The sequence below is a fragment of the Alosa pseudoharengus genome, unplaced genomic scaffold (genome assembly GCF_046254945.1).
Source record: "Alosa pseudoharengus isolate Yale_2024_CS ecotype anadromous, Long Island Sound unplaced genomic scaffold, YU_APseudo_1.1 YU_APseudo_1.1_scf_6, whole genome shotgun sequence".
NCBI classification, from domain to species: domain Eukaryota; kingdom Metazoa; phylum Chordata; class Actinopteri; order Clupeiformes; family Clupeidae; genus Alosa; species Alosa pseudoharengus.
In genome coordinates, this window is record NW_027468848.1 from 34983653 (window position 1) to 35000243 (window position 16591).

Genomic DNA, 16591 nt, shown 5'->3' on the forward strand with positions numbered 1-16591 from the left:
AGAGAGAGAGAGAGGGGGAGTGTGTGTGTGTGTGTGTGTGTATGCATGCACGTGTGTGTGTATATGTGCGAGTCTCTGTGTGCACGAGTGTGTGTGCATGTGTGTGTTTGTGTATGTATGTGTGTGTGTGTGTGTGTGTGTGTGCGCGCATGTGTATACAATCAGGAGAATTCCTGTATCCTGCATTTTTGTGAATGCATGCCTGTGTGTACACATGGCCATGTCTTCTAAAAGAGACCCAGTCAGTGAATCTGTGGAAAGTTTGTGTGTCTGTGCACAGTCAAGGTGGTGTGTGTGTGTGTGTGTGTGTGTGGGTGGGTCTCAGTTTCAGGCCTACAGCCTCCACACGAGGAAAGGGAGCCTCAGTCAGCCAAAGAGCCACTCTCATCCAGCCACACGCACTCGAAAAACACATCACACCTGACAGCAGCAGGAGCCAAGAGCTCTTTCCCCCGGCAGCCGAGCCCCTGCTCCTGCAACTCAAACACAGGAAGTGGTTGGGGGGGGGGGGGGTTGGGAGAGGTTGGGGAGAGCTTCAGAAACCGCAGGTACATTAACACCGTTAACCCTGCGAGAGCCATGTTGTCTGTCTCAGGGGCTGAGCCGGTGGAGGTGATAGCATCTAGTGTGAACTGAGGGAGCACTTCCCCCCCCGTGCCGACTGGCCAGTCTGGCGTGAGTGGAGGCGCACGCACACGTGGAGGCGAAGATATGCAAAGCACAAACAGGAAGAGGAGCTTTTTAGTAAGACGGATAAAAACTGATAAGAGCATGCAAAGAGACGAGGAATGCGAGAAGGATCCCAGAGGAACATGGCTAGAGGGATCCGGTCGGAGATGAGAAATGAGGGGTGGGGGGGGGGGGGGGTACAGGGTCGGGCCGTTTTAAAATTCCTCTCCAGCTATGCCGGCTGAGCAGAAATAACTCCGACAAAAGTCCTGAGCAGGAGGTCCTGAGCCCCCCCCCTGGCCCTCTTAACTTCATAAACACCACAAACACGTAAGGTCAGCGCAAACAGGCACGCATGACGGACGAGCATGTAACACTCCGCATTCCTCAAGGCCAAGTCTGCTGATAAAAAAAAAGGAAAGGGGCTGGAAAAAAAAAATGCCACCGAGAACCCAGACAAGTACTTAATGACGACCATACTCGCAACTGTCTGGCCACTTTAAGGCAGCCTTCTTCAAAGCGCTGCGTGCCTGGCTCCTCAAACTGACCACCACTGGGCCCAAGGAACCCGACAGCTCTGGGCCAAATCAGTGCTGACCTGTCTGTAAACCTCACTCCTAATCAGAGCTGGATTTATAAGTACACGACAGCAGCAGTTGTGGGTCATCTTTCTCAGCTCCATCTCATTCGCTGACCCCAAAAAAACATTTCATTCCGTTCAGGGCAGTTGGAAGCCCTCTCGATTTCTTAAAATGACAGCAGAATAACAGCAGTAATTTAATGTTCTGAGGGTGAGGGATAATGCAAGAATTCCATTCCTGGAGCTGCTTTCCGTCTGACAGTGGCATATTTTCCCATGTGGCGTCAAGGGGCATCCAACCGAGAACTGGCAAAAAGCACAACCCGTGTTGACCAAGAATGAAAACATAAAAACACAGAATCGCCATAAAAAGGAAACATTGGCTGGCGGGCTGTTACCTTCTCTCAAGCTTCACCCGAAGATTCTCGAACATCCATGACTCAGGACTACAGGCTGGCAATGGGCAGGACCAAAGGCTAACTCTCTGGCTTCAAATCAGTCCGACACGAGAGGTCACAGAGTGACCATATCAGGGTAAGGTTTCAAGAGGGCTTGGTGTCTACTAACCTCTGGCCATCCATGGCTTTCTCTAACATAAGAGGAGAGATGTGGGCCTTGGCCAGAATGACTGATAAGACACATCTGTTACCAATGAACAGCACCCAGCAAGTTGAAGTGAGACCAATTGACCAAACGACTTTCAGCGCAGTAAGAACACCAAAAAGAACACATGCTCGTTTGGACTGACCCAAAATGGCTGCTTCAAAAGAGCCCTGATCCCTCCAAGGAACACAGGCTTCAACTATATTGGGACTGAAGCTGATACGTAGGTCACAGGGACCATGTTTATGTAACTTCCCCCGACATGTTCACAAAGCTCACAAAATGACTGGAATGTCATTATGGATCCTCGAGGCATCAAAGGGCTTGCATGTTTTTTTCCTATCCTGTCAACTCTGCCTTGTAACAGTCTCGCAGATATGACAGCCTGCCTCGGTATCCTGCAGCACTACATAGCTTAAATAACTCATGATGAATTTTCCCACAGGAAAGAAAAAAAACTCTCGTTCACTGTTTCCAGAGGCTTTGGAAGCCCTCTTTTTTGTTTCTGGAACACTAAATGAGCATGGCGAAAGCAGGAGAGTAAAACGAAGATTACCCCAAACCCATACTTTATTCTTGCATATGTCAAAGTGGATGCAGATTGCACTAACAAGCTCAACAAACTGTTAAAGGTCACATCTATTGTTTTTTCCTTGCGAGCTATTAAATCTCTTCCTCTCAGTGATCTTTAAGTAAACCACTTCCAACCTGATGGCAAACATGACCTTTAAAGTTTACAAACTCCACCTGCAATAAAAATATCAAAACTTTGCAGCGTGGTCACCAAATTTAGCTACTTCCCATGCTGCAAGGTTGGAAAATATTGCAATCCACAATTGTGAGGCCAGGCCAAATGACATCTCATTAGAGGACCCTCTCTGATCTCACACAAAGACTTCACACAGATGGTCTGGCCAAGGACTTTCCCCCACTGTAATACAAATAACCTCTGGTTGTGATTCTGAAATTATCTGTAAATGTATGAATGTAACATGTTTATGTTTGGTCTTGAATTTAGCCTTGTAATGTGGGCAGCAGTGTGATCATGGTTTTATTACAGTCTAAAGTATCTGTGCATAGTTGTAGACCGAGAACTTAATTAAGGCCTATATATCAATTTGCAAACCCATGAAAGCAATCCTGAGAATTTACTGAGACAACTACTGAGATAGCACTAGTCTTGACATGTCGATCTAAGCACTACACAAGAGTAAATAATGTAAGTGAATTATGTTCAAACATTCTTCAGGGGAGTAACTATTTCATGCTAGGGGGATCTCTTTGTTGTCCTACTGATTTTTCCATGTTAGCCTTTCGATGAGGTGAGGATAATTCCAAATGGAAGAAGCTTTCTCAAGTCCTGTTCCTGTTCATTTCAGCACTTCTGAGAGTACCTACCTGTGAGAGAGGCCTGGAGAGTCGATGGTTGGGATTTTTCTCCTCGGGGGACCATGACCGCAGCTGCTGCAGGCTACAGGAGAGGAGAAAGGATTAGGTGTAAAACTGCTGACTTGGAAATTACCACCGAGTTGGAAATCAAAATGACACTGGAAAAACACTGGCTATGGGAGGCAATGCTTTCTCCAATTCCACATTTCAGCCTGTCAACAAATGAACTGGTATTGACCCAGCGGCGCATGTCAGATGGTAAACGCTTGATGTTTGCATAAAAAAATCTCAGTAAAAGACCAGAGTTCAGAAGGACCCGAAAAAACTTCAAAAAAATCAAGCCAATCAGCTCTGACACCTGGAATGTGCCTCAAAAGCTTTCAAGGGTCTGATCATTGCAATGCTCAGGGAGCAGGGAACCAAGTAAGAACCAGAGAGGCTGAAGTAAGTGACTGACAGACAGACAGACAGAGAGACAGACAGACAGACAGAGACAGAGACAGACAGACAGGGTGTGGATTCACCTGCAGTCACTCAGCCTGAACTGTGACCTTTCAGTCAGTGCACAGGACAGAGCCCGACAGGAAATCCAGCACACTGTTCCCTTCCCTGTGCCACGCATCTGAATGGAGATGGAAGCGAGTGGGAAATCCAATGCACATCCTTTGTGCCCCATTTAGAGTCCCCAGGCTCTCCTTTCACTCGCCTGTTAACGCGCTTCTGTCCGTTTGCTTCCATATTAAACTCAGAGGAGTCCTTAAGTGGTTCTAGCCTCTTCTGGCCCCTCTCGGTCTGTTATTTCGAGGGTTACAGGTCAAAGTCGTCTGGTGTGTCACCATAACATACCAGACCTCATGGCAATCATATCTATGACTGACACTTCATAACCTCCATCTCCTCAGAAGTGGTTTGAGCTGCCAAAGCAAAGTGACTGCTTTCTGATCGGCCAAAGTATCCCAGTACCCAGCCCAAACTTCCATAGTAATGGATTGGTGTTTTTTTTTTCTCATAACATTATCTTTGGCAAGGACGTCTTCTGAAATGTGTTTGCCCTGTTTTAACAGCTGCATAGGAATGTGGAAACATTCCAGGGGGATATTGAAAGGCCGCTGATATGGACTACTTTATTGCCTCTATTAAAAGATCCATTCCTCTCCGCCCGTCTTTAGTTTTCACTGTAAGAAATCTGCTTAAATCTCTTAATTGCAGAGCTACAGGAAAAACAGTCCATGTAATGCTCTTAATTGCAAGGACAGGTCAAGGGCATGTTCTTCAGAATGGAGGCAATGAGGGATGATATGTGAACATTTCCATGTCAAGTCTGACTAAATTTGTCTGACTGAATTAAACAGATGAGGCTTCCCATTTTCAACACCTGACATACCTCTACTTCTACAGTAACAAGTCAGAGACATTGAACCAAGGTAGATCTCTAAATGGGTCTGATAAAGAAGCAAATCATTATGTCCAGTACCATTAGTCATTAGTGCGAGACTAAGCTGAGAAACTACTGGCATTACTGAAACTGTGGGTGCACCAGAAACCTGAGCTAGCAGCCTGTAACGTCAGTTCCCTTGGTGGCCTGCCCAACAAAAAAAAACTCAAATGCCACTTTGTTGTATTATGGTTGTCAATATGATACCAGGGCAAGAGGAACTTGAGCAGGTGAAAATGAGATGTGGGCTACCTCTTAGTGTTGGTGAGGGTGATTCTATCGGTCTTCCTCTCGGGGCTTGCGGGCGGCTCAGGGGAGTAGGGTCCAGGAGAAACGGACACAGGGCTGGAGATGGTGTACTCCCTGTAGTTCTGATTCTCATCCCTGCTCACCTGAACTGCCTCCTAAGGGCACAAGAAGAACATTTTCACAAACATTTTCCACACTTCTCTTGTTACTGTTACTATTTTCTTTTCCTCAGTTTTATTGTTATGCATTGGCAACACAGTACCTACAGTCATGCTAATAAAGCACACTGAATTGAACAGAAAGAATTCCATGCAAATCAATAACACCCAGTCATACAGTACATAGAGTACATACACACAGCCACACAATTCAACTATACATAAGTATATGCAAAGTTTCTCTACTAGGACCTACTTTCCCACCGAGAGTACTCTGTTACCTCAACAGATTTATGCGTGAAAAATCGCCAGAGTTCTCCTTTAAATGTACAAAAGGTGCAAATACTTAAAGCTAGCTGTTAAACTTTAAATAGAACCATAGATAATGTGCTCTATTAAGTGCCATCACTCTAAAGAGCATCTGCCCACCTCATGCAGACACTGGTGATATTTGTCCTGATCCGTGCACATCCAGTATAAACTTGGAGGTAAATGCCAAATTCATACCTTTATATTTGCAAAATACCGCACGTCGACAAAAGTACTGGTTTATATTCTCTGTGTAATACACATTTATACCTGTAACAATCCATCTGAAGTGTTAACAGTTGTAAAGGGAGTGAGTATTATATGAGGACTGAAAACAAAACAAGTCCAAATCAGTAACATGTAGGCAAATGATACATCGCCTCAGAGAATTCTACTAAAACACGCATTGCCAGGATTCACTCTGCTGCTGCACTGGCAGTCCAACGCCCGTCTTTCTGGACGATAAAATGCAGGAACCTCCCAGTGATTTACAACATGCCTCAATCCCTCTCCAGTTCCTCACTGTCACAGAAAAAATATGGCTGGAACAACGACAAATGAGGTAGAAGGAGAAAAAGAATGTTCTAAAATATCTCGTTTCTACTCCTCTTGACCTTCAATAAATCTTAGATAAATAGATAGAGCCATTCCTGTGTAATGAGAAGCAGCTCCTCGGGAGATGCCCAGAGGATGGAGAAGAGAGCCACGGAGGCCAAGAGATGTCCGTCTGTCACACAGACACAGTGAAACAGGAGACGTGCGATATGGCTCCTTCAGGACATGTAACGCTGAGACTGGGAGTTATGATATCTGACCTAAAAACACGTTGGATTGTTATTTGGCCAGAATTGTCACACCATATGCATTTGGCACATGTTTCGTTTTCTTATATTATCGTATGGCATCCGCTCCTAATCTCATAATGCATGTTCTACTGAGGACACTTGAAGGAAACAGACAAATCTTCTAACGTCTGTGAAGGATCATCAGTACTGTATTTTTTTTTTTTTGGACTAATGCCACAATAATTTGATCAAGCTTACCGGTAATCTAAAACTGGAGACAGTACCCAAGTATAAGACTTGTACACAAATTTAGTCTTTAGTATCTTATGATAACCTCAGTGCACAGTTACAATAGTAATTGTAGCATCAAATAGGATGGGAGATTGTTTTCCTTAGCAGACCTGTGAAATACTAACCTGGAAGCGTCCAACCAGATGGTCTGGGGTGGTGATCCCATTGGTCTGTCCCGGTGTGGGAGGATCAGGCCTGTGGGACAGGAGATGGTATTGAGTCATTTGAAAGCTGTATTTATTACTAACAACTTCCCTTTTCACTGTAGCATAGTTTTAATGCATAAATATGATAGAGGATACCATGCTAGAGGGCAACTGGAAATGGGAGCGGATCTATGAAATCCAAACAACTGGTTGTGATTGAGACTTGAACAAAAGATGACATACAAAGACTACCAAAGAGCTTCTCAAAGCTTTTCCCAAAGTAATACATCATGACAAGGGTACATGATGTTTTAAAATGTTTGTCTTGAATTACTCAATGTTAGAAGCACACAGTCCTTAGTTATACCAAAGCAGCAATGTTGCACAAGAGTCCAACCCAGCAAGTAATTTAGACTGCCAGTATACCTAGAGGGACTCTAGTAAACCACAGAGCTACATTTTGCGTAGGAGAGCAAGAGACTTGTTGGTCGAATGATGGGAAGTGATGCTCTTATTTTGCCGATCAACTGATGTTCCAAAAGGACTCTTGGCATGATGGGTTTGCTTGCAGGGCTTGAGCAACTGCAAGAGAATATCAGAACAGCTTCTCAATTCAAGAATCCGGGAACAATGAGGGATAATGGCTACACGCTGAAAACCGACGCACATATTTCAACCAACTGGCCCACTTCAAACGGATTCCTCGCGAGTGTGAGCGGGAAAGGCTTGAAGTGTCTCTCCAGCTTCATCTTGGCTTATTTTAATGAGACATTTCACTGAACCCATTTCTTTTGGGGAGGGAAAAATGAAGGCACACGCAGTGCCAGCAATAACAGACCCGGGCCCTCTAGGAAAGCCTCAGTGCGGTAAAGCAAGGGCTGGCTTTCTGTAGGGACAAATTCCAGGGCGGATCGAGAGCTAATGGCCCTTATAGGACGGTCCTGGATGCCGACACTAAATGGCCCGGAAAGACACCTCCAACAGGGTCCGTGTAGACTTTCAAAGTCTTCTCACAGACTGGAGCAGGTCCCCTGCCGAATACTAGCTGGAGGCTAAATACGATCCCTCCGCTATGGTCACAAATAATGGCCTGAGCAAATCCTAAGGCAAACATTCTGTGGAGTGTCAGAATAAGAGGGGTGGTTGATTTGTGGACTGAGGAACAGTAAAATACATATATTCAAAACACATTCTTGCCCTGGAAGCTTGGTGAGACCCACCAGAAGTCAGCAGAAGAGTTTAGTAACACACAGTTGCATACAGAAGTGAACAACCACTGGAACCGAGCGAGTCTTGGCTTTTTTTAGGAAAGTTAAAAATAGTGTTGGACGTGAGGCTCCATTGCTGGGTCTCAATCTGAATATGCTAACTTGAAGAAAAGAGGGCCAAAACCAACAGTAGTTTCCAGATGAGGTCACATAAGCACAGGGTCAAGTTCAAAGTTAAATATGAGACTAATCTGACCTTTTGGTATTTGAGCCCAGTTCATCATCCTCAATGTAATGTGAGGTATTGATGGACATCTCTTGAGTGTGCAGAGAATTGCGTGTCACAAAAAAAAGTAAGCCCTGAGGCAGTGAAACTAATCGCCCTGCTGTTGCTTGGTGCAGCACGGAAACTAGACATAAATCAAAGAGCTGCTTAACAATCTACACTCTCACCAGCAAAGTATGCTCAGCCTTGTGCAATTTAAAGCCTGCCCGTCAGCCATCTCTTGGCCTGAACAGAATGCATGTGCAGCACTACCTGTCCCATCTGGGACCAGCCATAGGTCCACCAGACCATTTATGACACCTGTGTTATAAGAACAACAGATGCAATCTGCACATTATAAGTTGCCTCCAAAAAAAGGCCCCTGTTGAGGCCCTACACTGTGAAAACGAATGTGTTTGTCTCTATCTGGACATAGAGATGTGTTAAAAACAGCACAAGTTGTGTTATTTTCAACACATTCATTTTAAAAGTGTACTTCACATTCTTTAACAAAGTGTTTGCTATAAAATCTTTCCCAGAGTTGTCCAGCTTTCAGCCTTATCGTAACTGTTTACGTCAGAGGAGGTTATTAGTGGGTTGGATGAAGCTTTTGTGATAAAAAGGGTTCAATGAAAATCTGTTTGTTTTTTTTAAAGATGCCTTTAATACCCCTTTTGTAGCTGTGCATAGTAGAGTTTACAAGCAGGAACTACATGGGCTGATGAAGCTCAGACTACATGGTGCCACCAGTTCGGTAATGCGGTCCGCCGGCTGTCCACTGCCACCTACAGCTGTTGATGTTTTAACAGTAATTGGGTGGATCAGAACAAATTAGTCTCACAATGGCCACTCTTCTATCATGTACTGTGAGGGGCAATAGACATTGGCAAGGAGGAAATTCCGTTTTTTTATGTTATTTTTTTCCCCTACCGGCACCTTCAGCGGCACACGCTCTGGAGGCCCTTTACAATTAGTCCTCATTAAACGGGCATGTCTGGCTCTGCCGGTCTTATTCCCATCTGTCATCTCAGCTGCGGATGAAAGCAAGCTGAAGACATGTAGATCATCCAAATAAAGCTTGGATCAATGCAGAAAAATTCCCTGGGAACAAAGCACTTAAAGTCTCAGATATGCGGTGCCAGCTTTATGCCAACCGTGTGTGCGTGTGTGTGTGTGGGGGGGGCATGCACTGCTGGCTGAGGCATCGCTGACATGCACACCACCCATGACCGTGTCGCCTGGGGGACGAGAAAAAGAGACAACACAGCAACATCTTTAATTACCCATCATGAGGCTATAAATCTATTAAAACCCCCCTTTGACAGAAAAGGACACGGAGCTGGTTTTCCCTCAGAAAGTATTCATTATGGTAAGGTGTGGGGTGGGAGGGAGGGAGCACCAGGAATCAAGAAAAGATGCTTGTGAGGGCAGCCAGGACATGGGAAAGCGAGGGCTGGATCAGCAAGTGGAATGTATCACAGACATCGAATTTGACGCTAGTTATCTGGACAGCACCGGGATGAATGAGGCACTGCGTCGTAGCATAAAGTTGACCTTCCAACTGAACCCGAAACAGTTACAGTTGAGTCAGAGAAACATCAACATGATTAGCGACAGCCGATTTGTTATTCAACAAGAGTGTTTGAGAACTCGGGCCTGTATGGGGAAGGGTCAGAAATACCTCACCCTCAAGCGACTTTTAACATACAGCATCCTAACTTCACCGTGACACCTCCGCGATAATCTCCTTCCATGAGGTAACACGAGGAGAGAGAACAAGCTGCAAATCACACGCTATTCCCTGTAGGCCCCTCATTCAGCCCCGAGTCCACTCGACTCAAAATGCAACATTCCCACAATGCCAGTGAGGAGCCACATCCACGGGGGCCTCTCTCAGCGAGAGTGCTGCACACCACATGGCAGGGAGAACATCAAAGGACACAGCAGCTGGACACTCCAAAAAGGCAAGCTTTGTTTTCACCTAACATGACATGCAACGGAGAGAGAGGGGGAACTCACAGCTTGCAGGCGGCAGACCACTTACTGGAGGTGCTAAGGGATCGGGAGGTCAAGGGAGAGGAAGGTGGGATATTCCAGCGTCACAGTCTGATGGCCATTAGCGATGGGAGTAGGAATCTCTCACATACATAGACTTTCAACCAGCTCAATCCTTTCTGTTCCCTTTTCTTTGAGCAGTTTTCTAACATCTTCATGGGTTAGCATATGATGTATCCCAAGTAAAGTTCTAGGACAAGCATTATGGTTTGTGGTTTGCCCATTTTCAATCAATCATAAGGGATACTGGTGTGTCACTAATCAGACAAGGGTTTACGGAAGAGGTACACGAATAACTGAAATTAGAAACGGGAAACTAACATACAACTGAGGTTTTGAGGTCACAAGCTCATATTATGTGAGGACATTCTAATAGGAGTGAAATTGAGTATATCCTATGAACACACACACACACACAACACACACACACCACACACACACAGTGTGTTTAAGGAGGGCAGCTGAAAGTTCTACAGAGTGCCATTGTCTGATTGTCTGTGTAGGGGAGTTGCTGTGTTGTTTCTGGCCTAGACAGAGACATGAGGTCAGAAGGGAAAAATCCACTCACATGGACCTGAGGCAGGCAGGGAGGATGTGTGTGTGTGTGTGTGTATGTGTGTGCCTGTGTGTGTGTCTATCAGTGTGTGGCACATACTGTTTACAGTTTGTGCCCTAAATGTGAGTATATGCGTGTGTGGTGGTTGCGTGTGTGCCCTAAGTGTGAGTGTGAGTGTGTGTGTGTGCGCATGCACCATGTGGGTTTGGCAAGTGTTTTTTTGTTACATGTCATTTATTTTGAAAGAGAACGGTAATTGCACAAGAGGAGTGTTTATCATTCCAGGCAACTAATAAAGAAGTGTGTGGACTTTTAATTTAGATGGCTGCCCTGTATCGAAACATACTATCAAAGTGGAAGACCCATGAAGCAAATCAGAGCTAAACATCGGTGGGAAGCATTATGAGAAACAAGTGTGCTCTACGTGGGAAGTCTTGTCAAACACACTGAGCCATAAGAGTAATTTTAAGGGAGCTGCAAAGTGTTAACAGACAGAGGACAAGCAACAAACAAAAAGGCGGGAGGAAAAAAAGGACGGAGAGGAAGAGTGAGGAGGAAGTGAGTGACTACATGGATGAAAGGAAGAGGGCGAGGGCGAAAGGAGGAACATTGAGTGAAAGACGAGGGACACAAACAAAGCAACATGGTGTGAAATGTCTTCCCGTCACCATTACCGTCAGACACGCAGGCTGTGCACACCGGAGGGAGGGAAGCCCGAAAAAAGGAACAAGCAGTCGGCAGACACAGACAGCTTACCGTCGTGACAGGGGAAGAGAGAGCGCCCTGAGATGACCCAATAAACAAACACAGACCAAACAGAAAGGGGAAGCAATGGTGTACCCAATCATTTGGTTTAGATAAACAGTTAGATAAACAACGTCTTCCTGATAAGCACCTATGTCAAGGGATTAGCTAGAAGATTTAATAGAACCCATAAAAAGACTTTCTTTTCCAAGTGCATCGTATCCGTGGTATTCGTGGTATTTGTGTCCTCGTTATGTGTCTTGTTTTACTTGTTTACCTTTCCACCAGCAGCTGCAGCTGGGTCTGGGAGTTCTTGATCTTGTTCTGGGCCTCCACGTTCAGCATGTCGCCCGTGTTCTCGCCGTTGATCTCCAGGATGATGTCGCCAGGCTGCAGGGCGGCCCTCTCCGCCTTACTCCCTCCGTTCACCTGCAGAGGGGGTGGCCACAGACAGTCAGTGAGCCTTTCAAGCACAAATCACAGACCACAGACTTTCACTTTAAAAAGTAAAAAAAAAAAGCCATTTCACCACTCGAGGAATGTCTCTCCCAACTTCAAAACTCAAAAATGGGGGATTGGTTATTGGAGTTGGCAAATTCCAATAAAAAAAACAATACAATAAATACAAAAACAATACAATAAATATTGAATTGCCAAAGGCCATCAGAAGAAACCTCATTAAAAGCCACAGCATATTGCTGTTGATGACCGATGTCACAGCAGGTGGACATGAGAGAGGCCATAGAGACATGTCTGGACACAGGCTCATGGGCGCACAGCAAGGGGAGTTATGTGTTATTTATAGAGGTTAAGTACAAAGGGCATGACCTCTGATTTGGCCCTCCATATGTCAAGGGCTATGATACAGGGGCAGAAAAAAAAACACTGGGGCATTTTGAGGTTAATGAGGGCAGCATAGGGGTCCAGTGGGGGAAAAGAAAGACCCTCTGTTTGGGTTCATAGACCCATGCAGGCTGCCGTTCAGGAGTCCTAAGAAAGCTTCATCACCCCTACCCAGCGTTTAAGAAAAAGCTCCCATTTTGGACGCTGAACTTAGGACCTTGTTTGTCCAGAAAGCTTAGTGTACATGCAAATTGAGCACTTAGAGAATAAAAAACAAACACAAACACTCCTTCTGTGAACACACAAAAAACAAAACACAGCAAAGAGCTATGGTGTGTGTAAGTAGGGCCATTAGCTTGTCAATGGGGCAGCGACCCAATTAAAACCTAAGAGAGGGAAAACCTATACCAGATGAGAACATAGGGAGGAAATCACAAAGAGCAACACACACACACTCACACATTCAGCCCAAATCCCCACTCCAAACAAAATGGCATCGGGGGGCATTGGGGGGGTTTGTTGGAGAGGGCTCTAAGCATGAAGGGCAGAGGTGCCATGTCTGCGCACCCACTCAAGTGGCAATTAACCGTTGCCGTGGTGACCCACAATGGTGCGTGCCTTTCCCAATCACTCCATGGCTTGTTTCACATACACTAAGGGGTGACCTTCTCATCCAGGCCTTCGCCAGGGAAACAAGCCCCAAGCTCTTCCAGGGAGGGAGACGGAGGGAAGGATGTTGTGACAAGAGGAAATGGGTATAAGTAGACGGGGGCAGCAAATGCTGGGATCATACACAGCACAAGAATTACGAGTTCATGGCCTGAGAAGACAAAGAGATAAAGCGAGTACAGATTAAAGAGGGCCGAGAAGAAAAGACGAGTGAATGAATGAAGAGGGAACAGTGCGCGTGGGCACTACGCGGGCATCCGTGCCAAGCCTTCACCACTTCAGACAGCCACAAAGCCCCATGGAGCCCTTGGGGAGACCAGACCAGGCCAGACCAGAGGAGGAGGGCCATGACCCAGCAACTCTCACTCTGCCCGCCCGCCCCCCCCCCCCCACACACCACTTCGTTGACACTCCTCAACTCAACTCACTCCACATGGGAACCACACTGCACTCGCTTCTCTACCTCCCTCCATCCCTCCCACTGGATCTCTCTATCTCTCACTTCTTCTTTTCACACAGATGCCATGTTGCTGCTGTCCTCAGCTGGGCACAGAGAACACGGTCAGTCCCATCAACACTGTTCCACAGCAGACCTATTCACCTACCCAGGTCTGGGGTCCACTCTAGGTCGTCCGACTAACAGTTCACTTGCAGGCATTCAAGCTTTCAAATTAGGAACCAAAACAAAAGACATAGCATTAACATTTCCGCTGCTTGCATTGCTCTGTACAAGATCTTCAGTTTTTCAGGATGTGTGGGGCGTGAAATCATTTTAAGCTGCTGTGGCAGCTGGTCGCTTGTTGCCAAGAACTAAAAGCCCAATTCCAATCTCATTCATGGTCTAGACCAAATGGCCAAACCAAATGGTGCCAACTCAACGCTCCGTCATTAAACCTATTTTTTGCAATGTGGCTTGAAAGACATGAAAGGACTCTATGGATGGTGTGAGCTTAATGAGTGCGGCATTGTCTCATGGCCTCTTTATTTGGAGTGGTTGGGGAATTTCAGCCGCAGCCTTGTTTGGGTGTCTAGATAACTCCCTGCTGGCTTCAAACAATGGCACCAACTTTAGCCAAAACACTCAGATGTTATCTGGCTGGCAGAGATACGCAGAAAGTTGGGAAGGGGAAAACAACACATCTGAAATGCCACATAGACTTTGTTTGGCCACTTTGGACTTGGGAATGTGTTTGGTCACTGTTGCATAACGGACATCCTCTCTTAGCACATGCTGGGAACAGTTTTGTTCCTGTGACTGGCGAGGCCTAAAGTGGAACGGCATGCCTTGGACATGCACACTGATTGGCTTTTGGACATTCCTCGGCCGAAACTGTTTGTGTAGAAATGTAGGGGGTGCGATGTCTTTATCCCTATGCACTGTACACTTCCACCTTCCTGCTCCTATTTCACAGCCATGGAAAACAACAGTTATGAAGAGAAGAAACAATGGCAGGGGCTTCCAAGGGTGCCTCCCCAGTTAGTGTAATCACCGACTTCCTCTGGGGTAGCTTGTAGCATAGGCGCACACACAAGTAGCAACCACTGGACACAGGTAGCAACTACTCGACACAAACACGGAGCGCACAGGATGGATGCTTTCGGGGGGCAGGGGTTGCTGTGGAGTAGAGCTTTGATTGTTTGCGTCCGGTTTAAGAAAAACAAAAGGATATGAAGTCGCAATTGAGCATTCAGCGTTTAATGGCGACACAGTTACCTTAGAGACTGTTATGGCCTTCTTGAAGTCCCTCCCTCCTGATATTCTGAAGCCCCATGGAGATGGGCCGAGCAGGTTCACCGTCAGTGCCATCACGTGACCACCGTCCGTCTCTCTAAAGCCCACAGGAGACCTGCACAAAGGAAAAGCAGAGTGAGAATAACAGAGGAGGGAAGGAAGGAGTGCGTTAAAACTTGAGGAGGAAAAAACGGCTCATTGAGATGTGTCAACTCAAATTGTGCACGCTTCACGGAACCAAGGAGCGCACTCAGTCACATATGTGCGGAATGTTGTCACCTGCTCCGCTCTGTACCTCTCATCTTCTTCTACATGACTGGTCGCTGAAATGCGCTGACACACACGCAAACGCGCACGCACGCTCGCACACACAGCCGACTCACGACCGCATCAAACAAGAATGGAAAGAATTCCAAACCTAAGGGCACATGACTGACATTGCTGAAGCACTTCTTAAGCCAGAGGCTTTTTTTTCACCACTTCCAAACGTCTCTTTAACAAAAAAAATGCAATGAAGTGAAAAAATACGGCACTCAAAATGTCTGAACTTTCACATCGTTCTCCCATTACAGCCTCCGTCGAGCTGGTTTCAGCAACCAGCATTTGAGAGAAACAGTCCATTCTAAAAGACTCAAACTGCAAACCTGTTTTCCATTTGCCCCCTACCTTGGAACAAGAGGGAGACTATGAGACTCTGAGCCAGAATGGCGCTGTGTGCGTCGCAGTAGCACTGGCCCCTGCTTGTGCCGAGCAGGATGAGAGTGCAGTGTTTATCATGAGCACATGTGCTGGGGGAGCGGAGGCTCTGACAGGCCTGGCTCCTCACTCATGTGTGGCTGTGGTGAGGTGGTGGTGGTGGTGGTGAGGTGTGTGTGTGTGTGTGTGTGTGTGTAGACATGTACGCTGTATGAGAGTATATATTGGGGCTCTGTACTGCTGCTCTGGGGCCTCCATGTCTGTGTCTGCCCCCCTCCACCCACCCACACACACACACACACACACACACACACACACACACACACACACACACACACACACACACACACACACACACACACACACACACACACACACACACACACACACACACACACACACACACACACACACACACACACACACACACACACACACACACAAAGTAGTGGAAACTGTGGCTTCAGATCTGCAAAGTCACTGTCTGTTAACCTCCACAACCACAGACTCCTCTCCTCTATGAGTTTTAGCACAGACTCCTCTCTTCTCTGTGTTTTAGCACAGACTCCTTACAGATTAAAGAGTATTGAAGAGATAGAGTCACAAGGAAGCCAACTTCACAGCAATATTCACTCACAGCATATCAACACACAAGGTTATCCTTTGTGCATATGCACATGCCGTTTGTCTGCGGATTACAAACAATGTCACTCAAGCTGACAGGAGGAGCTGTTGCATCACTCTCAGCGCTGACTGCTCATGACTGACAGGCCGCTGATGCAAGCGGAACTGCTTGTCTGAACGTCGCTGAGGAACGCTGACCGTTGGGTCCTGCTGCTGTTTAACAGGCTGATGTCACTGAGCTCCAGAATGATAATGTCATCCATTGGTGTTGATGGATTCCACATCACTTCAACATGGCCATGGGGGAACATGATAACAACTGCTCAATATCTAAATTTGGCAAGTATGTGACTGCGCAGCACATTCCTCAGCAGGTCAGTGTCTGACCATTTGTACCTTGACTGCTGACATGATAAATGATAGCTAGAATCTAGGCACCCTATTACACAATACCATGTGGATCGTGTCTTATGATCTCAAATGAATGAGCTCATAAAACTCACAATCTGTTGCCACACAGGTGGTTCATTGTGCTGTTTCTACCAAGCACAGATGTGTGTCCTCATTCACATCACTGAAAATGTT

General features: G+C 46.2%; 1 protein-coding gene across 2 annotated transcripts in view; it reads right to left on the bottom strand.

The window, feature by feature from the left end:
• pdlim2 (PDZ and LIM domain 2 (mystique)) overlaps nucleotides 1–16591 on the bottom strand; it is a 52119-nt gene that overhangs the window by 28736 nt on the left and 6792 nt on the right. For both annotated transcript variants that reach the window (XM_076269518.1, XM_076269519.1), the window contains exons 2-6: nucleotides 14669–14801; nucleotides 11720–11871; nucleotides 6594–6663; nucleotides 4929–5080; nucleotides 3251–3323 (exon numbers count right to left, since the gene is read on the bottom strand). In XM_076269518.1, coding sequence (XP_076125633.1) covers nucleotides 3251–3323; nucleotides 4929–5080; nucleotides 6594–6663; nucleotides 11720–11871; nucleotides 14669–14761 — 540 coding nt within the window. In that variant the 5' untranslated portion in view covers nucleotides 14762–14801. The remainder of the gene's footprint in view (nucleotides 1–3250; nucleotides 3324–4928; nucleotides 5081–6593; nucleotides 6664–11719; nucleotides 11872–14668; nucleotides 14802–16591) is intronic.